At 45.6% G+C, this 24283-nt stretch overlaps 1 protein-coding gene across 1 annotated transcript in view; it reads left to right on the forward strand.

The window, feature by feature from the left end:
• The window catches only part of LOC126263435 (protein dead ringer-like), a 530207-nt gene that overhangs the window by 491634 nt on the left and 14290 nt on the right, over positions 1 to 24283 (forward strand). Inside the window, exons 5-7 of the mRNA XM_049960527.1 lie at positions 8125 to 8245; positions 8411 to 8513; positions 23164 to 24012. Coding sequence (XP_049816484.1) covers positions 8125 to 8245; positions 8411 to 8513; positions 23164 to 24012 — 1073 coding nt within the window. The remainder of the gene's footprint in view (positions 1 to 8124; positions 8246 to 8410; positions 8514 to 23163; positions 24013 to 24283) is intronic.

Genomic DNA, 24283 nt, shown 5'->3' on the forward strand with positions numbered 1-24283 from the left:
AGAAAATCAGTTTTCAATATCTATTGTTGTTCCAGAGATATCTGCGCTGAAACGTTTAAGTGGACTACCATATGTACAAAGGTGATTATGGCCAATGACTCCCTCAGTGCAGATGCACACCAGGCTCGAATTCTTAGAGGAATCGGCGAGAAGCAGCAAGTGATGAGGCTAATGAGCAGGGGCACTACATCGGTAGTGTGCGGTGTAAGTTGAGAATTTAGGTCTGATGGGTGGCGTGCTAGGGTAGCCCGCGCGATTGTGGTGACCACTGCGTCCGGATGGTGTAGGGTCAGCACATCCACCAAGTAAGTAGGAGACCCCGGTTCGAATCTCGGTCTGGCAAAAATTTTAAACGTGCCCAATTGATATAAATCAACGCCCTTTCTAGGAGGATGATCTGGATGGTCGCCTCCTTTGGGCGTTCCGGCAGTATCGAAGGCCCAGTATTATTATCATTATTATTACTATTTCTTAATGAACACGTTTCCAAATTAACACGGTCAGATAACGTTTTTCGTCTGAAGGTGCATCACCTCGTTTACCCCGAGCAAACTGGCAGCTTGGGGCTGCTGCTGCCCGGCGCGCATTAATTAAGTCCCAGGCGGCGGAGTTTCTATTTCTGATGACGTCGGCCGCGCGCGAGACAGTAGTGGATGAATGCGCCATCCATCACGGCCGGCGCTCGCCAGCCCGGGACGCCGCCGGCTGATTAATTCACCTGCACTGGGCCGTCGCCAATCTCAACACGATGCGTGACAGATAGCCGGCTCAGCGCCGCGACAATCACCTTTAATTAACGCGCCGTAAAAATACCGCCGCGCCCGTTTATATGAACGGATGGATCCCTGCGCAGTTGGCTGCCGTTGCGTCCGTCCGTTTCCTGTGCAAACAAACTGCGGCGAGCGCCTTTCATCCGGGAGGACGCCTCGCTCCCCTCTTCCCCACCTGCTCATCTCGAGCACGACACCGCTCTTGGCATTCAGCCTCCTGTGTTTCATCTCCACAGTTAGTGGCCTGCCAACGAAGTAAGTAATTTCGTTGTCCTCCTCTGTGTAAATTAAGAAGTGTAGAAAAATAAAAATATCTGAATCTATATTTTAGATCGAAGATGATGTCACCGACTACACGTATTTACAACATTTTCGAAAGAGATGGACACCTACATCAGAGAAACCGAAGAACTGATGATTCAGAAGGAAAGGAAATTGGCGGGCAAACTCTGATCCTCTCCAGTAAATGCTGAAACTTTTGTTTGGCGAATTTAAGTCTACTGCATAGTTTAGCGATCCTTGAACTGGACCGAGTGAAGTGGCACGGTGGTCCCACATCCGGAAAGACCATGGTTGAGATCTCCGTCCGGCAATCCATACTTTTTTTTCCAGTGGTTTCCCTAAATCGCTTAATGTAAATGCGGGGATCGTTGCTCTCTAATCGAAACGTCTGCCCCGTGTCTAGTGACGTCCTTGCCCACGGGACATTAAATCCAATATATGTTCCCTGAAATGATCCATTCTAGTGTGTCATCTACACTGCTATTGGTACGACTTTGGTGCAATTTCACTTCCTACTCACGTGAACGAAATTTAAGAATACCAACAAACAAAAAAATAGCTTCTACATTTTCAAATGGCTCAAATGGCTCTGAGCACTATGGGACTCAACTGCTGTGGTCATAAGTCCCCTAGAACTTAGAACTACTTAAACCTAACTAACCTAAGGACAGCACACAACACCCAGCCATCACGAGGCAGAGAAAATCCCTGACCCCGCCGGGAATCGAACCCGGGAACCCGGGCGTGGGCTACATTTTCAGCAAGCAGGCTACCGAGAGTTCTAGGATCAGGCTAGCCATGTTAACGACATAAGATTTTTCACTATAGTTATAGAACTGGAAAGTGGGCTTCTAATTCCCATAGACGCACTCTCGCTTAGACTTCTTGTAGTTATCGTAAATCGACTGATTGCTGGTTTGTCCGTAGTTCCCCAACGAGCTTGTGCTCCCTCGCTGATGACGGAATATTACATTGTAACGTTTCCTTTTTACATTAAGTTTAATAAGAAAAAGACGGTCACCTCTACGAAGACACGACTCTCAAACACTCAGCCCGGTTGAGTGTCTGTATGCCGAAGATGCTGAACCACCACTGTCCTACCGTCGTGACTTTCTCCTCAGCAGGTATGCATGCCGTTTGTCTGCCATGCGTGGCCACCCATCCTATGCCTCCTTCTTTGATCTCCAGTATGGGGCACGTCCCTCTTCTCTGTTACCTCCTGGAGTCCGCTTTCGGCACTTGATCCGACGGCTTAACTTCACACTACCTGCAACTTTCCCAGTGGGTGTTAACGCTTCACCACCTTGGCTTCGTGCGGCGGCCCGTGTTCAAATGGTTCTGAGCACTATGGGACTTAACATCTGAGGTCATCAGTGCCCTAGAACTTAGAACTACTTAAACCTTACTAACCTAAGGACACCACACACATCCATGCCCGAGGCAGGATTCGAACGTGCGACCGTAGCGGTCGCGCGGTTCCAGACTGAAGCGCCTAGAACCGCTCGGCCACTCTGGACGGCGAAACTTAAATTGTGGTAAAATCGAAGAAGAAACTGGAAACAGCTGAAATGGAATTTTAGAAAAATGCATTAGTTGATAAATTAACCACTGAAGACTTACTCGTTAGAATCTGTGTCAGATGAAGGTAGATGTTAGTAAAATATCTGCAAGATTAATTAACTTCGTATGGAAGGAACAGGACCTGGAGAGGTACGTAATTATACAAGCAGACAAATATTAAAATAGGCGAGTGATTGTATCCCGGACATGTATCACCTGGTTTACAGCATAGTAAGTGAGGGTTTCTCTCTAAGTTTCGTACGTTAAAGTAACATTACAGCCACAGGTCTTTGTTGTTGTGTTACGCCTACATCGAGCTGTTGTACTTAAAATGTAAAAATAAGACAAAATAATGAAACGTGCGCTGTCGATGTCACAAAGGGGTAGAAATGTGTTCTAGTAAAACAGACAAAAATTTTGTTCTCATAAGAGACTGGTTCCATTACTGATTCAACCGCGGAAACAGTGTCAAAATTCGTGATAAATATTGAAGCTGACATGTAGTTGACAGCAGTGATTCAGATCCACGTCCCGCCATCCTAATGTAGCCTCCCCGTGGCTAGGCCGAACAGCGTAAGCCAAATGAGGACGTGGCCAATTTTCTTCCCATCCTTACCCAATCAGGGCTTGTGCTTGTCTCTTATTAACTCATCGTCGACCTACGTTACTACCTGCAGGCTGACGACGGGCGGCAAATACTGGATGTCTTTTATTCATTGTCGACTACAGACAAAATCTGGTCCACCATTTGGAAGGTATGTAAATTATCAAAGTTACAATGGTCTGCGATAGGTAGAAAGGTAACCAGAGTGCATGTGCATTGTCGGTGTGTAGTGTATTTATCAGGCCTGGTATGGGGCGCAAACAGCATCATATCCTGAGTGATCACTGGACGCCCCGTAACATCCTGTGTCATCCGACGCGACTGGTCGGAGATTAACAGCAGCCAGCCTAACGAATTGCCGTCCCATACATATGCTGCCTTTAACACGATAACACAAATGGCCTCGTTTCGAGTGATCTCGTGACCAGGAAGCGTTGAGCGCTGATGAATGGCATTGCACTGTGTTGAACAGTGAACCTTGGTTCTATGCTACCTCGGATGGCCATTGCTCTGTATCGTGGCGACGTCGTGAGAGGTCCCGTTCTTCCAATGTCTTAGAGAGGCACAGCTGTGTTACTCCGGGCTCATGGTGTAGGGAGCCATCGGTTGTGGATTTAGGTCACGGCTGGTAGTCACTGAGGAACTCAGATGGCGCATTGGTAGGTCGCGGATATCCTGCATCCTCGTGTGTGTTACCGCTCAAGCGACGGTATTGTGGAGCCTATTTTCAGCAGAAAAATGCTCGTTTTGAAATAGCAAGTGTGTCTATGAACTGTCTGTGTGATAATGTGGTACTCTCATGGTCAGCAAGATTCTCAGATCAGTCCCCGAAAGAACAGGTGTAGTACCATCTCGGACTTGAATATCGCGTCGCAGTGACAATGCCGCCCGGGGTAGCCGCGCGGTCTGAGGCGATTCACTGGACGTGGAAAGTCCTGGCGAAGGATGCCTTCGTTCCTTTATGTGGTACATATGAGTAAGTTCTTGACATTACTTTGGAGCGACATTATTTCCGGATATGTCTGAAATGGCTTTCTTTCATTTTTTGGGAGGTAAAGGGCGCAGAAGGAAGAGATGGCGAACAGTATCAGACGAGTAGCATAGCTGAGGTCCAAAAAGACGACATGGTCGCGAGCCACGTCTAGCGTACACGGGAGAGAGGAAGTCGAGAGGAGGCGAGGAGTGTGGCCACCGGCGCGGCGGTGGGATCGCATTTATTAGGGCGAGCGGGCGGCCGGCGGATGCCGATGTCAGCCGCTGAAACCCTAGCGCCGCCGCCCTGACGGCGTCTTCCTGTTTTCCATGCTGGCCCCTCGCTGATGGCCGCGGTCCGGCCCGGCATTCTGCACACGCTGCTAATTCCGTCACGAACGGGGAACACGTGGCGTGCCGCCCCTGCTATTGTTCGCCGCCCGCCTGGGGTGGCTCGCCATCTGGGCGCGAGGCGAGGGAGGACCCTGCCAGAGGCGGCGCGCGCTGCGCTTTTCTTGGCCGAGACACCGGCGCACAATCCGCGTGCAACGAGGTCTTCTGTTTTCTGGGAATGTAAAGGGATCGAGGAATCACACAGTTTGCTCTTGTAGTCAAATTCTTCCATTCATTTCATACGAACAAGTGACTAGAAATTATACCTGTGCTGCAAACTGGACAGTAGGTACACAAGCTATCCTTAAACTTGGGGGTTAAGAGAAAGATGCTCCACTCTTTTCCTTTGACGAATCCCATTACCACGTCTATATATTCAATCTAGTGGTGGAAGATTTCCTAGGATCGTACCCTTGCAGCATCGCTGTTAATAAGCATAGAATTGGATCATTGTGGGGCAAAATCGACATTCCAGAACACGTTCAGTTGGGTTCAAATTAAGTCTCTGAGCAAGTAAAGCTATATAGCCACGCACCACATAGTATTTAAGGTTGCCCTCTCACCGAAATGAGAGGTACTTCCCCGTACGTTGCGCCAAGATTATCTCTGTGAACAAAATGGCGCAAACGCTGTGAAATCTGAATTTATTTGATAGGTATAGTACACCCTAGAACAAATAAAAGACGCACCACGAAGGAATTATCTGAATAGCACGAAAGTCAGTAGATGTGATGTAGATGTAGAGACAAACAAATGATTACAATTTCAGAACAATTCGATGATTTATTCAAGAGAAAGAGCTTCACAAATTGAGAAAATCAATAACGCGTTGGTCCACCCCTGGCCTTCAAGAAAGCATTTATTCGACTTGCCATTGATACACTTGTTGGATGCTCTTCTGAGGGTATAGTGCCAAATTTTGTTCAGTTATTGCGTTAGATCGTCAAAATCTCTAGCATGGAGGGCCCTCCCCATAATGCTCCAAACTTTCTCAACCTGTCATGGCAAGCCATCCTGGGCTTACATTTCAGCAAGCTATTGTCTGTTCGCACACGGTGGAAGTTTTTACTGCTTGTCTTCGTGATTGCTAAGCCCGGCCTTGGCCACAAAGGTCGACGGATCTCTTCCCGGTTGAGAACGTTTGGAGCATTACGGGGAGGACCCGCCAACGAGCTCGAAATTTTGACGATCTAACGCAATAACTGGACAGAATTTGGCACTATATCCCTCAGGAGGACATTCAACACCCCTATCAATCAACGACAAGACGAATAACTGCTTGCATAAGGGCTGGATGTGGATCAACATGTTATTGATTGCACAATCTGTGAAGCTCTTCCTCTTCAGTAAATTTTCTGAAATTCGTTTGTCTGTACATTTACTTCACATTTACTGATTTCCGTCACATTCGGATAATTCCTGTGGCCAGTGCTATATTTCTTTTCTCTTCTTAGAGTGTAGAATGCTCTGGATTAAGTGGCCACGGTCGGACATACTGTAGAGAAACGCTCTTAGTGACTATATTTTCAGTGAAAACGTGTTATGGGGAACATGTTCATACACCTTGTAGTGTCTGGTTCCAAAGGGTGCTGCAGGTAGCTGACACTCGGCAACAGCGTTCAGTCTGCAGCTAGTAGATTGTCAGTGAGCAGTATGAAATTGTGTTGGGGAGCCGCGAACGAGGAGTTTTACACCACGGTTGCACCGATAGGCGGCATGGAGGAAAACACATAAAATTCGAAAGAAATGTATTTGAGGAATGAAAAGCCACCGTACTCTTCATTTTCGTAATCTCTAGACTAACTGAACTGTCAAACAAACGTTTAGCCATTAAACCTGGTTTTCACATGCAGCCAAAGGTGTGTTAACGGCCATGTAATGGGAAGGAATCTGGCTTAAGGGCAGTTTAGTTTTAGTAGGAATACAGGCACAAGATACGTAAAAGGACTCTTGCAAATTTTGGGACAGAAGTCGATCTTCCTCCAGGAAGGGAATATTGCTTTGCTTACTATGTGCTCTAGGACAGTGCAACAGATGGTCGCCAGAGATATATATGTGAAATTCTGTGCATTTTCTTTTTTTTTCTCAAAAATAATTTATTAATAGAAAATGTGCAATTTACCAACATAATACAGACATATTCACATCTAGTAGCACACAAAATTGTTTGTTATGGGCAGCTTATACAAGTTTCAGATTCTTTTATTATAGTAACTAACATTTCTATTATAGGTTAGAATTACAGCATCATCACTACCACCACAGTGATCGTCATATTCTTTTTCTTGTATTTACCGATCTATTGCCCTTTCTGTAAACAGGAGTAACTTGCGCTCTTTTCCAGGATCATTCACTGCACAAGAGACTGTCAACAAATCTTGGCTACGACAGCAGTTAATTTCCATGTGAAATCTAACTGGGGGTCTGATGCTTTGCTCTCTTTAGGTATTAGGATCATTCGAAAAAAAGAAAAAAAAAGAACAACACCTGAAGGAATCATAATGCCGCTGAAGAAGGTACAGTCCCTATTAGAGTCATGAGGTCCCAAACTCGCCGCTAGAGGGAGAGGGGTGAACACTGACGTGGTAACATGGCGGCCGCCCCCTACACTCAGTAGTGCTGGAACCAGAGAAAATAGAGGCTTCAAAAGAAGAGCAAGGGGTGTAGCGCGTTACAGCAGTTCGAGTGAGGGCAACGAAAATCCCATCGACGAATGGCACGAGTGTATGGAGAGAATTGGATATTCGTTGCAATTCCGACGCTCAGTGCAACCTCTGTAACAATGACTGCCACCGTCACTCGCCGGTCTTAAATAATGAGGACATCCATCTCTTGAACAATGGTATCGGTAGTGCGGCGTGGCGTTCCACATCTTGCGTCATCGGGTAACGAACGACGTCCGTCCTTCCTTGAATCACTTGTGCCACGCCTCGACCCTTGCAGCGCTCTTCGATCAGTTTCCGTTTCCGATTTCCTCCGACTTTCAGGAAACGCCGTACTCCCTTGCTCTTTTTTTGAAGCCTCAATTTCTCTGTTTTCAGCACGGCCGAGTACAGTGGACGGTCGAAGGGCGAAAGTGCTCGCTCTGTCGTCACGTAGGTGTGCGGCCATGTCCCTCTAGCGGCGAATTTGGGGCCTCAGCGCTCTTACAAGGACCACATCTTCTTCCGTGGGCAACGGCATTATGAGCCGTTCAGAGGTTTTCATTTTACAGGTTCCGGCTCGTTTCTTGTTGAAAGGGTCTAATATTCACCGTTGCTGATGATACTTCCGGGCTGTGGTCGAAGAAACTTCACAGTTCCCGATTCAGAGCTGCGCTGGACACCTACGGAGGCACCCTGTAAGACGCTAGATTGAACGTCGCCAGGAGCTCCTCCGAAAATGTCCAGCGCTGCTCTGTGCGAAACATCGTGAACAAAAAGGTTTCTTCGACTACGGCCGAACAACCGGGAAAGCTCATTAGCAACTGTGACATCCGATCGTCAAAGCCTTCATTGTCTTGCAATACAAGATCAACTAGAAGTGGCGCCGCGTGTGTTGCAGGTACATGAAGTACCTGTACCCGTACGAGTGCGAGCGGCGCGGCCTGAGCACGCCGCAGGAGCTGCAGGCGGCCATCGACGGCAACCGGCGCGAGGGCCGGCGCAGCAGCTACGGCGGCGCCTACTCGGACATGGCGGCGGTGGCGGCGGCGAGCGCGGCCGGTCCGGTGGCGGCTGCGGCGGCGGCCGCCGCGGCGGTGGCTGCGGCCAGCGGGGGCGGCGGCGGGGGCGGGCGCGCGGGCGCCGTGGGCCAGGTGTCGCCGCTGAGCCTCGTCACGGCGCACGGCGGCGCGCGGCCCGCGCACGCGCATGCGCACACGCACGCCCACCTCAACGGCAACTCGCACCAGCAGGCGTCGCAGCACCTGCACGCGCCGACGCTGCCCGAATGTGAGCACTTCAATCACCTTCACTGGTTTCGCTAATAGCTGGTCCCTAGCGTCTTTTTGACCTCGATGTGGGAGGTCAGGGAAGCTGGCGGACACGGAACATGTTATATGATGAAGTACCAATCCGACATTTATCAAACTTTGTGGAGATGTTCATCACATAACGGATATTAACCCAACAACGTATACTACCAACGGCGTGAGGGGGCGTGGGATATATTCTTGACCATAAAAAAAAAAAATAAAATAAAAACACAAATTTCGTTAACTGTTTTTGATGTTTATTCACCAACAACTACTGAGATGACTAAAGTAGTGGGTTACTTCCTAATATTGTGTCGGACCTTCTTTTGCCCAGTACAGTGCGGCAACTCGATGTGGCATGGAGTCAACAAATCGTTGGAAGTTCTCTGTAGAAATATTGAAATGGTTCAAATGGCTCTGAGCACTATGGGACTTAACTTCTGAGGTCATCAGTCCCCCTAGAAATATTGAGTCGCGCTGCCTCTACAGCCATCCGTAATTGCGAAAGTGTTGCCGGTTCAGGATTCTGTGATGAATTTATCTCTCGGTCCCATAGATTTTTCATATCGGGTGATCTAGGTTGTCAAATCATTGTCTCAAACTGTCCAGAATGTTTCCAGAATAAGATTTTCACTCTGCAGCGGAGTGTGCGCTGATATGAAAGTTTCTGGCAGATTAAAACTGTGTGCCGGGCCGAGACTCGAACTGGGGACCTTTGCCTTTCGCGGGCAAGTGCTCTACCAACTGAGCTACCCAAGCACGACTCACGCTCCGTCCTCAGAGCTTCACTTCTGCCAGTACCTTGCCTCCTACCTTCCAAACTTTACAGAAGCTCTTCTCCGAACCTTGCAGAACTAGCACTCCTGAAAGAAAGGATATTGCGGAGACATGGCTTAGCCACAACCTGGGGCACGTTTCCAGAATGAGATTTTCACTCTGCAGCGGAGTGTGCGCTGATATGAAACGGCGCGGCACACAGTTTTAATCTGCCAGGAAGTTTCATGTCCAGAATGTTCTTCAAACTAATCGCGAACAATTGTTGCCCAGTGGCAAGGCGCTTTCTCATCCATAAAAATTCCATCGTTGTTTGGGAACGTGAAGTCAGTGAACGGCTGAAAATGGTCTCCAGGTAGCCAAAGGCAACAATTTCCAGTCAGTGATCGGTTCAGTTGGACCAGAGGACACAGTCCGTTCCATGTAAACAAAGCACACAATAATGAAGCTACTACCAGCTTGCACAGTACGTCATTCACAACTTGGGTCCATGGCGTCGTGGGATCGGCGCCACACTCGAACCCTACCATCAGCTATTACCGTCTGAAAACAGGGCTCATATGACCGGGCCAGGGTTTTTCAGTCGTGTAGGAGCCAACTGATATGGTCACGAGGCCAGGAGAGGCGCTGCAGGCGATTTCGTGCCGTTAGCAAAGGCACTCGCGTCGGTCGTCTGATGCCATAGCCCTTTAACGCCAAGTTTTGCCGATCTGTCCTATCGGATACGTTCGTCGTAATCCCACATTGATTTCTGCTGTTATTTTTGCTTGTGTGATAGCACTGACAACTGTACGTAAGCGCCGCTACTCTAGGTCGTTACGTGAGGGCCATCCGGCTGCTATGTTGCCCGTGGTGAGAGGTAATGCCTGAACTGTGGTGTTCTCGCCACATTATTGATACTGTGGATCTCGGAATACTGAAAATGGAATGTCCCACGTTTCTAGCTCCAGCTTCCATTCCGCGTACGACGTCTGTTAATTCCCGTCGTGCAGCCATAATGAGGTCGGAAACCCTTTCACATGAATCACCTGAGTACATGTGACAGGTCCATCAATGCACTGCCCTTTTAAAGCCCGTGTACGCGACTCACCGCCATCTGTAAATGTGCATATCGCTATCCCATGATAGTGTACATTTTTTAAAGAGATACAGATGTTTAAGTGGAGTCCAGAACCTGAAGTACTGAAAACGACATTTTTTGTGAGAAACACCAACTACTACAAAAGCACTTAATTTTTTGGATTAAGTCTAATTGTAAAAAAAATTGAACAATTGTAGACCCTGGTAAGAGAATTCATTAAAAACAGTTACTATTTTATTCGGAATTTTGCAATAGGATGTACACATTTTATAAAAGGTGAGCGTAAAGTACGGTCCGTTGGTACAGCTTGGATTATATGATTAAACTGCCATTTCATTCCCAGCGTATGTCCATGAAGATAATCAGTATCAAGTGTGACCCCCACAGGCACGATTAAATTCTTGTATTCGTTGTCACATGAAAGGAAACAGCCTCCGAATGTTACCTTAAGGAATTTCATGTTTTGCTTGAAACATGCTGTGTCAACGCATGTAGATCTTTAGCTGGTGGCTAATGTGACAGCATTCATCTTTCCATCGCATCTCAGACGTGCTCTGTGGGGGACAAATGAGGGGACTGGGAGACAAGTAAAGGAACCGTACTACCGTTACGTCGTTTGTGATGCAAACTGCAGTGTGGAGTTCCGCGTGGTCCTGTTTGATAATGCCATTTGGTACCTTGGTTCGGGCGGGCATCACAGCAGGATTTACCTGTCTTGACACATACTGGAGAGCAATCAGCGTCCCTCTAACAATTAGCCATATCAGTCCTGCTCCACACCATGACTCCAGGAATGGAAGAGGCATGGCTCTCCAGGAGATCTGCCCGCTTCCTGCGAACATTCAGCAGGCCTTCTATCTTTCCAACTCGTGGGCGTCGATCTGACCGCCACAAACTGAGTCTACACTTATCGCTGAAATCCAGATAATGCCAGTCAATTTCCGAGTTGAGTTTTGTTCTACGTCATCAAAGCGAGTCTTCTCCGTCGTGTTGGTTGTAAACGACGCATAGCAACTTCGCCCCTGTCATTCCTTCGTCCCCGCTTTTGTTCACAGCCAAAGCCCACAATTTGCCGACAACTCCCCCCCTCCCTCCCTCCCTCCCTCTCTCTCTCTTTCTCTCTCTCTCTCTCTCTCTCTCTCTCTCTCTCTCTCTCTTTGTTCCTCTCTATAGTCCGTCAAGAATGATTCAACCCACAGCTCTCAAGTTGTCGGAATCGATATTTGTGTGTAAATAATCTGTGATTCGTTACTGACTGTCTCGTTACAACTTTCTTAAAATACACAAGAAATTGCCGCGTCCAAGCACAAACGACCTTGCTGCTGCAAGTAATAATAAAATAGAATTACTCAGTCAGTTTTTGCGCCAAATCTATTCCTGCTTTTTCGAGATTACATTCCGCCTGTACCTTCTGCCCGATTTTCAGCTTTTGTCATACGCGTATTGATCAGAGCCAGTCGAACAACCTTACGACCTTCTCGTGGTGTTCTCCTTCTGGGACCACCCGTGCCTACTCTGTTTGCCACATTGTTGTCCTGCGTCCATCTTGCCACCACGCATTCTGCAGTTATTGCACTGCAGACAACTCGGAAATGATAGAAAAGAAGGAAGATGAGCTTTTAATGTTTATTTATACTGCCCAATAGAGGAAGCCTAAAACGTTGGTTGGGCGTTGCACCATGAAATGACAGATGCTCTTAACAGGAAATATACGTGTGTCAGGGAAAGGCACAGTAGCTCTTCGTAGAAGGCGCATTCGAGTATTCCCCTGTGATAAACAGAATGCTCGAAAATGCCTACAATGTCCAGAGTGAGGTTATAGTTACAAGGACACAACTGTGAAGCGCGTCCGTTTAGAGCAAGACCATTCACCACCAAAGATACTGCTTTTTGTTCTTCATATCTGATTTTTAAAAAAAACTATCAGACTATAGAAATGCCAAATAAGAAGCGAAAATTTACGATGAGAGAGAAAGTATTTTAACATGAAATACTCATTTGTTATCTTTAACATAGGTGCAAAGCGTAGCCCATAAGCGTCAATCATTTTTTTTTTCGCACCCATAAGGATAAATGAGCACCCTTGGTCTAGCTGTAGAGTCTTTGACTAGTAATCAAAACGTCATGAATCCCGAGCACAATCATTGCTTAAATTTTGAAAAAAAAATCGTCAGCAATGGCAGCCGAAGACTTCTGATATAAGCAGTCACCCACGTTCTGCCAACGGCTTTGTCAAGGAGGGCGGAGGAGCAGGGAGACTTTCGGGGCCCCTCTTGTCCTTGGGGTCGCGTGCCACCCCAAAAGGCGTGAGAATTGGCAATGATCAGCGGCGTGAGGATGCAGAACGTAATGGAAACCACTACATTAAAGACATGCAACGTATATACACAGAACATGTTGGCCGTAGTTGGAAAAGTGTTATGATGATCACTCCAGTGCCGAATATTCTGGGTTAGTCCTCCATTCGCACCTCCTGGAGGGGACTGCCAAGGAGAAGGTAGCCAAGACGATACGATTACATAACCAATGAAAGGGTAACATTCTACGACGTGGAGAGTGAAATGCCAGAAACTGAATCATGATAGGGCAGCTAGAAAATCTGAAGAGGGGAGTACAAAGGCCCAGTCTAGATATAGAGGTGATCAGTGAAGTGAAATGGATCGAAGATGAGGATTTCCGGTCAGACGAATATAGGGTAATATCTACAGCAGCAGACCGTGATATAACGGGAGTAGGACGAGGTTCTTCGCAGAATCGGCGAAGTAAGTAATGTATGGAAAACACTGACATGAAGGAAACATGATATGAAACGTGTTAAGACATCAAGGTAAAAACTGAGATCGAGACTGGAATATACCCAGCAAACAACTGAAGACGTAGGACGCAGATGCTAAAGTGCTATTCCGAGATAAAGAGACTGGCAGAAAAGAGAAAAATTGTGGCGGGCCACATCAAACCAGTCTGGTTGATATCAAGAGGGAAAATAAAAATGGAAGACCAAGAACGAAGTGCTTGGAATAAGAGGCCTGTAATACAGGTATGCAGTCTTTCGCCTCTACATTTCAACTTTCGGAAAATTATAGAAAGTCCAGACTGCAGTTCGAAATGTCGTCCCACGCTTAAGACCAGTGTGCAATAATTGTTGACACATCGTCAGAAGAGAGTACCTACTCCAGGCTTCCTGCAGACACAGTTCTACCATCAGTGCATCTCACTGCGCGAGTGAAACCTCGCAACAAAGTTAAAGTATGGGGGAGTGTACGATTCTTGTGGCCAAAACGTGTATAGTTCCCACAGGTTCGCCGTGAAATTCTGACGGTATGGGGACAAAGTGCAACGTGCCAACTATTTGACCAAGGGTTCACAGACGTTAGTGGCTCTGATCGGGGAGGAAGCCCATCGACCACAGACAACAATGTCGAGGCAATGGAGGAACTTATTCACAACAACCGCAGGGGAAAGAGGCTTCCAATGACGATGACGTTCAACAGCAGTTCTCGAAAGTCTCCGTGATCAGGTAACGGATTTCTGTCGTCGAGGATCTGAACGTTCCGACCGTTATTTACAGAGACTTGATGAGTATACTGAAAAATAGTGTCATATCTGTGTCACTTTGAAGTGTAGTGCAGCATTCAATAAAAGGTACTTGGCCTACCATAGTAATGCGTAACTTACTTTTTGAAGTCCCTTCATATAGGTTGCTGGCGACGAGGAGAGAGAAGGGAGAACGCGCATACCAGTGCCAGATCAGGCAATCACGATTAACAATTATAGACGTCTTAATAGCTCCATCGACGGCTGTATCGCTGTCAACAATGTCGCATGCTCCAATTCCACAGCGAATAGGCTAAATTTCTTTTAACAGCTTATCGTTCCAAATGATCTGTTGATGGCAGCAGAGAGAGAGAGAGAGAGAGATGAGCCTGATCTTATCTGTGAGTGACAAATTTCTCTCCGTCCATTGTTAAGGGTTATTCTGTGCGCAAGGTGATGACTCGTTATGCCAGTCGTGAGGGCCAGTTTTGCAACACATTATAAATATCGAAAGGATTTTGCGTACGTACGTGTGTGTGTGTGTGTGTGTGTGTGTGTGTGTGTGTGTGTGTGTATTGTCCACCTGTCCTACGGAGACGCTAACGACTTGCCGACGGACGAGAGACAGGTACAGCAGGGGGGGAGGCAGCATGCGTCATCCAGTCTCCCGACTCTGGGCTTCGCGCCCGTTTCTCTCTCGACTGCCTGTCCCACGCGACCTCCTTTTGCTTTCGTTTTTCTGTAAACGGTGCAATAAAATTATTTTCCAGGGATAAAACTGTAGTTTGATGCCTGTCGCGAATGGGTATCGCTCTTCAGGATATTGTGTTAGCGTAATCGCAGACTTGAGGTGTTTTATTTTAATCTCTTCGGATGTGAGTCAAGGCATGGGTACTGAAGCAGAGACCTGTTGTTAAGCTGAAGGGCACGGCACACAATTGATTGTCTTAAGCTTAAAAGTGGCGTTTTCCGCCAGTCTCCTTACATTCTCTATTCCAAGATAGCACTCGTGAGGTTTTCGCCCAAGCTGACGGTAGCAGACGTTACGTTTAAGGACAGAGATCGTCTACTCAAAAGTTTTTCCTACACTACTGTGCTTTACTACAGATGGACCTACTGAACGGAACTATCTTCCTAATCATTAATTCCCGACGGGGTCAGGGATTTTCTCTGCCTCGTGATGGCTGGGTGTTGTGTGCTGTCCTTAGGTTAGTTAGGTTTAAGTAGTTCTAAGTTCTAGGGGACTGATGACCATAGATGTTAAGTCCCGTAGTGCTCAGAGCCCTAATCATTAATGAGGTCCATTTTACTGGAAACAAGTGAACATTTGTGCCGGACCGAGATTCGAACCCGGGTTTCCCGCTTTACGCGAGCGGTCGCCTCAACTGTTTCGGCTATCCGAGCACGCTTCACGGACAGGCCAAACTACCATACGTCCCATCTGCTTCCCAAAGTGCTCGCACAGTTCTGTGTTTCCCGCACTGTAAAGACTTATTAAGTTTTCTCGTTTGGGCTTTAGTTTGAAATACATTAGATCAGTGTCTGTAAAGCTCCATGCAAAGAGACACTGCTGAAGATTTATAGCCCTATTGAATCATGAAATGTATTCGCAAACTGCGAATACGGTACCACCACAGCTATAAAATTCGGATATGTCCGAAAGAACAGACACTTCGTATAATTTAAGGCGAGGACGATTAATTCATCACTCCAGTGCGAACGCGCACCACACTCGTACTCTTACAGGAATAGGCAAATGCCACGAGTAATGAGGATAATGGGCAAGAGGCGCTACATCAGTAGAGCGTGGATAAGTTGAGCAGGACTGACGGGACCCATGGTAGGATAGTCCGTGCAGTTGCGATGTCCCTTGTGTCCGGATGGTAAAGTTGTCAGCACATCTGCTAGTAAGCAGGAGACCCGGGTTCAAATCCCATCCAGCACAAATTTTCAACTCTCCCTATAGATTTAAATCTATGCCTGCTGTCAGGTAATTCCTTTGGGTCATAATTCGTAACATTTCTGTACCGTTCCATTCTCGGACGGCGCGCTGGATAAACGAGCACTTAAATCTTTTCGTGGCTCTGATTTCTTTTGTTTCATTTCATGATGATCATTTCTCCCTGTGCAGGTAGGCGCCAACAAAATATTTTTGCAATCGGAGAAGAAAGTTGATGATCGAAATTTATTGGGAAAATCCTGCCGCGAAGGAAAACGCCTTTGCTTTAATGATTGCCACCCCCAATTTCGCGTATCATATCCGTTGCAATCTCTCTCTATTCCGCAATAATACAAAATGAGCATCCCTTCTCTGAATATTCTCGATTCCTTCGGCAGTCCCATCTGATGCGGATCCCACTGGAAACAAGAGAACATTTGTGCCAGACAGGGACGGTCTGTTCCTTCGGACATACATGCATCTATGAAGGAATATTGCATCAAACTATACGGACACTGCACTAATGTATTTCATGCCAAATCCAAGGGAACGTCATGAGAAAACTAAGTGTCTCTCCAGGTGCGGGAACCACACATCTGTGCGAGCGCTAAGATGGGAAGCACACACTGCACATCTGGAAGTTTGGGGTCTGTCTGCGAAGCGTGCTCAGATCGCTGAAAAGGTTAAGGCGACTGCTCGCGTAAAGCTGGAAATCCGGGTTCGAGTCGTGGTCCGGCTGAAATTTCATTTGTTTCCAGTAAATTTTATAGCTATGGCGGTATCGTATCCGCAGTTTGTGGATACATTTCATGACATTAATAGGAGGGCAAGACACCGTAGACCGCGCGCCAATCCCGCGCGGCCACTGAGGTTACAAAAGTCATGGGATAACGATATGCACTTCTACAGATGGCGGTAGCATCGCGTACACAAGGTATAAAAGGGCGGGGCATTGACGGAGCTGTCGAAAAAAAAGAAAAAAAAGAAAAAAAAGAAAAAAGAAAAAAAGAAAAAAGAAAAAAAGAGAGAAAAAAGTTTACTATGTCACTTGTCTGATTCCTGTGTATTTTCTCTACATTGCCAACCCCTTTTGCTTTCTGTTTTAACTTTCCGCAATTTTCCGCAATTTTACGCCATTTTACACTTTCAATCACCATTTTATCGCCTGTTTTACCTTGTTTCTTTCTTCTTCCTTTATTTAAAAAAAGTCTGTAGGCTGTAGAGCAGCGTAGTAAGCTGCTGCCAGCCCCCCCCCCCCCCTTCGGGGGGAATTGAAAATCAATAAAGAAAAAAAAACGGAGCTGTCATTTGTACTGAGGTGATTTACGTGAAAAGGTTTGCGACGTGACCATGGCCGCGCGACGGGAATTAACAGATTCTGAATGCGATGTGTGCATGGGACATTCCGTTTCGGAAATCGTTAGGGAATTCGGTATTCCCAGATCCACAGTGTCAGGACTGTACTTAGAATGCCAGATTTCAGGCATTTACTCTCTCCACAGACAGCTTAGTGGCCGACGGCCGTCACATAACGACCAAGAGCAGCGGCGTTTGCATAGCGTTTTCAGTGCTAACAGACAAGCAACACTGCGCGAAATAACCCCTGGAATATTGCTTTGCGCTGAAGCTTTGTTGTTTGAATTTAGAGCAGCGATGCTTTTGTAGCATGCCAAGGTGTTTTGAGAAATGACACTGTAGTCCAGTCTACTTGCAATACAAGATGCAACCAAAATATTCGATTAACATCTTAAAACGTAGAAAGTCGTGGGATACCTCCCCTTTTGCCCGGCGCAGTGCAGCAGCTCGACCTCGCCGGCATAGACCCAACAAATCGTTGGAAGTCCTCCGAAGAAATTTTGAGCCGTGCTGCCTCTTTAGCTATCCATAACTGCAAAAGTGCTGCCGGTGCAGGATTTTGTTCACGACTGACCTCTCCATTGTTTCCCATAAATGTCTGATGGGATTCATGTCGGACGATCTGGGAGGCCAAATCATTTTCTCGAATTGTCGAGAATGTTCTTCAAACCAATCGGAATCACTTGCGGACCGGTGACATTGCGCATCGTTGTCTGGGAACATGAATGGCTGCAAATGGTCTGTAGGTAGCCGATAATAACCATTTCCAGTCAATGACCTGTTGAGTTGGACCAGAGGACCCAGTCCACACCGTTATGGAGCCACCACCAGCTTGCAAAGTGCCTTGCTCACAGCTTGGGTCTGTGGCTTTGTGGAGTCTGCACACTCGAACCCTACCATCAGCTTTTGTCAACTGAAATCGGGATTCACCTGACCAAGCCAGGGTTTTCCAGCCGTCTGTGGTCAAACCGATATGATCATGAGCCCAAGAGAGGCGCTGCAAGTGATTTCGTGGTGTTCGCAAAGACAATCGCGCCGGTTCTTCTGCTGCCATAGCACTTTAACGCCAACTTTCGCAGCCCTTTCCTAACGCATTCGTTCGTTGTACGTCCCACTCTGATTTCTATGTTTTAAGATGTTAATCGAATATTTTGGTTGCATCTTGTATTGCAAGTAGACTGGACTACAGTGTCATTTCTCAAAACTCCTTGGCATGCTGCAAAAGCATCGCTGCTCTAAATTTAAACAAGGAAGCTTCAGCGCAAAGCAATATTCCAGGGAAAATCACTAGCAATATGCTAGCGAAAAAATCTTCGCCTGCGTAGATAAATTATGTGCTAAAATACGGCAGCTCTATTTTTGATATGCTTACAGTAAGTTAATAATGGTCGTGCCACTTTAGAATTTACTGTACTTGGGCCGTTACACCTACGTTACCTGCACAACACAAATGAACAAGAGAATATAAAGATGACAGAGCCCTGGCTGACGCTTAGTCTGATTAAATGGCCGTTGGGACGCAGGTGCCTCCTTTGGAATTAAAGATGACTTCGCTTGTGAACTGCTCTGGACCAATAGCGCACCTCCGCCCGTAACAAACTGCCCCATTACAAGGCGTCGCCGGACAAGTTTTTCGTCCATATATCTTTGAGAATAGGTTTTGTGCGAGCGCATGTTATCACAATGGGCGGTGAAAGATGTACATAGGCGTAATATATGTCATCGTTTAATTACCTCACACTGGCAGGCCCTCTAAACAAAGTTTAGTGCTCCATTCGGTTGACACCAGTCTCAAGCCGGAGTGTGCGCCTTTATTGACAAATTAATCATTATTATTCATGACGTTCCCTCCAAAGAAGCGTCCCTTTACGTTTCGAAACCTACGGGCCGCACCCAATTTACATCACAAGACGGAGATTTCAATGAGTGTGCTACGTCGTTAATGGAACAGGTGCCTCTGACGCATAGGGTGTGCCTCCAGCCGTTGCCATCACGCCCGCTCGTCGCTACCACACCCCGCCTATCAAACTAGGACTCATGTTTCCAAACGTCAAAGTCGAAAGCATCAACTTGTTCAGGCAGCGGAGAATGAAAACAAGCGTAATAGAAATTACTGTTCGAGGGTTAAAATACCCCAAAATTAATGACGATTCAATTGGCCTTGAAGTTTTACCGAGGGTAGTTTCTGAAAAATCTTTTTTTGTTAGATTTTGCAGGAAATTTATGTCATTCAGGAGTTTGATATTTTCAAACAAAATACTGTTAAATCCTGCCTAGTCGTCGTCAAATTGTGGGGTGTCTAAGAAACCTGCTTTCTCAGATCTCTAGACAAACAATTAAACAATTCGTATTGATGAGTTTTATTACGAAAAGTAAATGACAATACTTTGAGAATTAAAGCAAAGGGCGACATGCAAAACAAATAAGATTCTTCAGTATGTACAATTCCTAATACAGGTGAAGTAATACAGTTGATGCTTCCATTCAGGCGCTAGTCCTGAAACTTCTGTAGAATTGGGCCGCGACCAGTTAGCGCGGCGCTAATGTCTTCTTCGCATAGAGGCCTTTGCTTCGCGTTGTCATCCTGGAGAGGGGTCGGTCAGCGTGCGATTGGCTGACGTCTTCTCACAGCTCTCTCTACTCTCTCGTTCCCGGCTGGCGTGCCGGCGCTTGACTTTACATCGTAACAAATACTACAAAAATCAACACATGAAGTACTGTGAAATTGAGCCTTAGTTAAAATATCTCTTTAACAGCTTCGACACTAAACCTATTCTTTTCATCAAGACTAGATATATTAGTCTGCATGGAGTTAACGAGACCATTTCTTATAAAAAGTGTTCAAATTCAGTCTCCGTATCACTTCCATTTACTTCCATATGACCGGATTCGGGTCGACTACCCATCTTCAGATCATTAATTACAGTTATAGAGTAACCTGTCGAATTTGGAACTGAAAGTTCATTGTCAAGTTTTAGTGAAAAGCTTCTTCTTAGTGTTTCTTCTTCTCTGTTCATAGATGGTATGACGTGTTATATATCATTGCGAAGCTGAGTAATCGATCTATTTACTGGTGTATAATACGCTCGATTTCTTTCGATATTTTGCTATTTATAAGCAATAGTTTTCAGGTTTTTTAGGTTTATCTCCCCCAAAACCGAAAACGCCCTCCAGAAATTGTGTAGTGTGCAAAGCTAGGAAGAAGGAAAGTGATACACGACATGAGTGAGAAATGTCGAATAGCGTTGCACATACCTGTATTTTTTGGGTATACCAACCAACAACTACTTCTAAAACAGTATTATCTTCACTTGTCATCACTTCAATAAATAGTAAGGATGGATTTATAAAAAAAATTTCAAAAAATTATGTAATTTTGAGAAAAGAGTGTAAGACTAAATATGCTGATTTTCATAAATTTAAATAGCAAATATAGGGTCGACTATGTGGAAAAAATATTAGTCAATGGATTAATGACCTTCACAAGACCTGCGGCACAAAAATATTTAACGGTAGGAGGACCGATTTCTACAGTATTAAACTTTTGGTCGATCTGTTCTCTTTTTCTTTTCGGACTTCTAATTAAGCTACGATATTCGTAGTACCGTCTGTTCTACGGATAGCACAGCTGAAGCTCATAATCGAATTAACCGTTACAAAGCAGTCCTTTCACGCGATTCACTTGGGCGAAAGATTAGTGAGTTAGCAGTCTATTGCTGTGCACATAGCGCAGGATAGGCCCTAAAAACCGTACAGTTAGTGAAAGTAGCAGCTTATTAATTACGTTAGGGCTTCGGAGACAGTGACGCATTGCGAACAGATTTTGTCGTGGCTTGGTAATTCAGAGTTTGAGATACAACCACTGTGAAGGTTCTGCTCCAATGCGCGTATCAAGATGCAATATATGGAATGATTATATACAAGAAGAAAATAAAAAAAAAAAATGGTTCTGAGCACTATGGGACTTAACATCTGAGGTCATCAGTCCCCTAGAACTTAGAACTATTTAAACCTAACTAACCTAAGGACATCACACACATCCATGCCCGAAGCAGGATTCGAACCTGTGACCGTAACGGTCGCGCGGTTCCAGACTGAAGCCTCTAGAACCGCTCGGCCACTCAAGCCGGCAAGAAAATGAAAAACGACCATCTGTACTTGTGTACATACACAGAAAAACGGAAGACAGTAGGGCCTGTGTGGATCTGAAGGAGAAATGTGTTCGCAATTGCAAATAGACTATACCTCAGCTAAACAATTTGTTAGTGACACGAAAATTCTTGCCGGACCGGGATTGGAACCCGGATTTTTCACTTTACACGAACGGTCGGTTATCCTAGCACGACCTGAAACTCCATATGTCACTGTGTGTCCGAGTCCTGTGCTCACACAGTTGGTGTGACTCTCCCAGCGGCCTGTCTTACGATATAATAATATTTTGCAGTGTCTGTGTTTTACGGTGTATTATGCAGTATCCTTCAGACATGCATGCATGTCTAAAGGTGTACTATGCAGTTTCCTTCATACATACATGCATGCGTGTCTGAAGGGCATTGCATAATGCACTGTAAAACAGACATGCAACAAAATAGTCTTGTCCAACACATTGGCAGTAATGTGTAATTTACCTTCCCGTGGGGGTGCCAGTGGTCCAAGCAACATGCTGATTTTTTTTAATCAAATTTTTATGTTGCTCACAAATCGCAACAGCTTCCAATATTTCCACTCTAATTATGGAAGACCATAGCAGCATGATCTTTTCAGGATATACTTCTGACCAAAATGTTATTCTGATTGCTGGAGTCCAAGGTTTTTGTTAATCATGCCCTTTGCTTTCTTATGGAGATATTTCCATAGAAACTTTCATCTCGTAACACACATTTCTTTATATTATCTAACCAAGAAGTGAAACACCAATTTTCATGGATTTTCCTGCAAAAAATTTTTATGCAACGTGATATATTTTTAGAAACTTTCATCACCTATTTCATTTCCTTAGGGGGTTGAATTTCCAAAAACAGTGAAACGTATTTTTTCATTTCTGACTGTGACGCCAAACACCAATTTTCAAAGATTTAGCTTTAAAAATACCTTGACAATGAAATATTTATAGAAAATTTCACGTCGTTAGGAACTGAATTTCCAAAAACAATGAAATGCATTTTTTTTATTTATAACAGAGAATCCAAACATAAAATTTCATACATTTAGTTTCAAAAATGTTTCATAATTAAATATTTCCACAGAAACATTCACCCTTGTATTTCACATCCATATGAGGTTTAAAAAAAATAAATAAAAAAAATTTTAAAAAAATGGAGTAGAACTTTTTATTTCCAACCGCAAAGCTGATTCGAATGAGCATTTCATGCTCTAGGGATTGAATTTCCGAAAACACTGAAACACATACTTTTTTATGTCCAACCGAGAAGGCAAATATCAGTTTCCGTATATGTAGTTTTAAAAATAATTTAGTAGTTCTTTACTCCTGATTTACTTAAAAAAAAACTTTCACCCACTATTTCATCCCCTCAGGGGTTATATTTCCAGAAATGCTAAAACATGTATTTCTTTACTTCTGACTGAGAAACAAAATGTCAATTTTCGTAATTCTAGCTTCAAAACTGCCTTAATAGTGACATATTTTCAAAAAACCTTTCATCACCTATTTCACTTCCCTTAGGGGTGGAATTTTGAGAAATCCCTTCTTAAATGATGTCTACAGTAAAAGATCGGCACCATCTCCAATTTCTATCTTCAGGAATTTGGGCTGGGCAATGATGAGTAAGTCACGTCAGGACATTGCCTTTTATATATATGTAGATTAATTGAGTTGATACCTGCTGAGGAGGTACTTGATGTCTCCATTGGGTTGTATGTCAAGTAAATAATAGTATTCTTCAGCAGTACCTTATAGTTAATTATTTAATTCTGACATTGCAGGGTCTCTATCGCATCTAGGACCCGAATATGAAGCACGCCTTGCAGAGTATTTGCGGATGCTGAACAGGGAGCTCCGCACAACCTCTGGCACACCTCCCACTCTGCCTGGAAGCCTTGCTGTTCCACTGGGTGTTGCTGTAGGACGAGCACCAGGGACAGTACCAGCTGCTGCACCGCACCACCACCATCACCACCACTCATCCCCACGACAACATCAGCAGCAACAACAGCAGCAGCAGCATATACTGCAACACCAACAGCTCGCACCACCACCGCAGCCACAGACACAACAGCAGACAGGCTCCCCACTCTCCGGATCTCCCCCACGGCAGCATACTCCGGAGGAACTGCCGCGACTGCCCCTCTGGCCAGCACTGTACCCTCCTACAACACCACTGGCAGCGGCAGCAGCAGCGGCAGCTGTTGTCGCAGCAGCCGCTGGTTCTGCTCCCGAACCTCAACAGGAGGCACTCAATCTGGAAGTACGTGACCAGGCACGGCAACGAGAAAGAGAGCGTGAGCTGACACCGCATCAGCAGCCTGCCCTGCAGCAGGTAGTAGTCAAGCGGGAGTTAATAGTCAAGCGGGAGTCTGAGGACCACATGTCACCACCACCAGCCAAGCGGCAGGTCACAGCCAGCACCACTCCACCTGCAGCATCCACATCTGGAAACCCCTTGTCCACTACTGAAGCTGCCAGTGCTGTTCCTTCCACTTCTACTGCTGTTTCGAATCCCACGACGACAGGTGCATCAGCACCTGGCCTGGGGAATGCTGTGTCTGATGAAGAGGGACCAACGAGAACACTACACCAATCTGCATGTACTCACATCTCTATAACAAGTAGAGGTAAGACAAGCATATGTCACAATTTCTGTCTGCAGCTGCAAAGATGCAGCTTTAGTTTTTGAATAAATGATATTTTATCTTTGTGTCAGTGGTACACTTTAGGTTGATTCAAAATAGCAATAACAAAACTGGTAATCTCACTACATGCTCAAAAGTCTCGAGTCATTCTTTGATGTCCATTCCAATTATGACAGCCATGTGGCTTGCAATCTGTACTGTAGTTCATCCCAAAAGATATATTATGGGATTCAGGCTAAGACTTTCAGAAGAT

Source organism: Schistocerca nitens, chromosome 6 (genome assembly GCF_023898315.1).
Source record: "Schistocerca nitens isolate TAMUIC-IGC-003100 chromosome 6, iqSchNite1.1, whole genome shotgun sequence".
Taxonomy (NCBI): Eukaryota; Metazoa; Arthropoda; class Insecta; order Orthoptera; family Acrididae; genus Schistocerca; species Schistocerca nitens.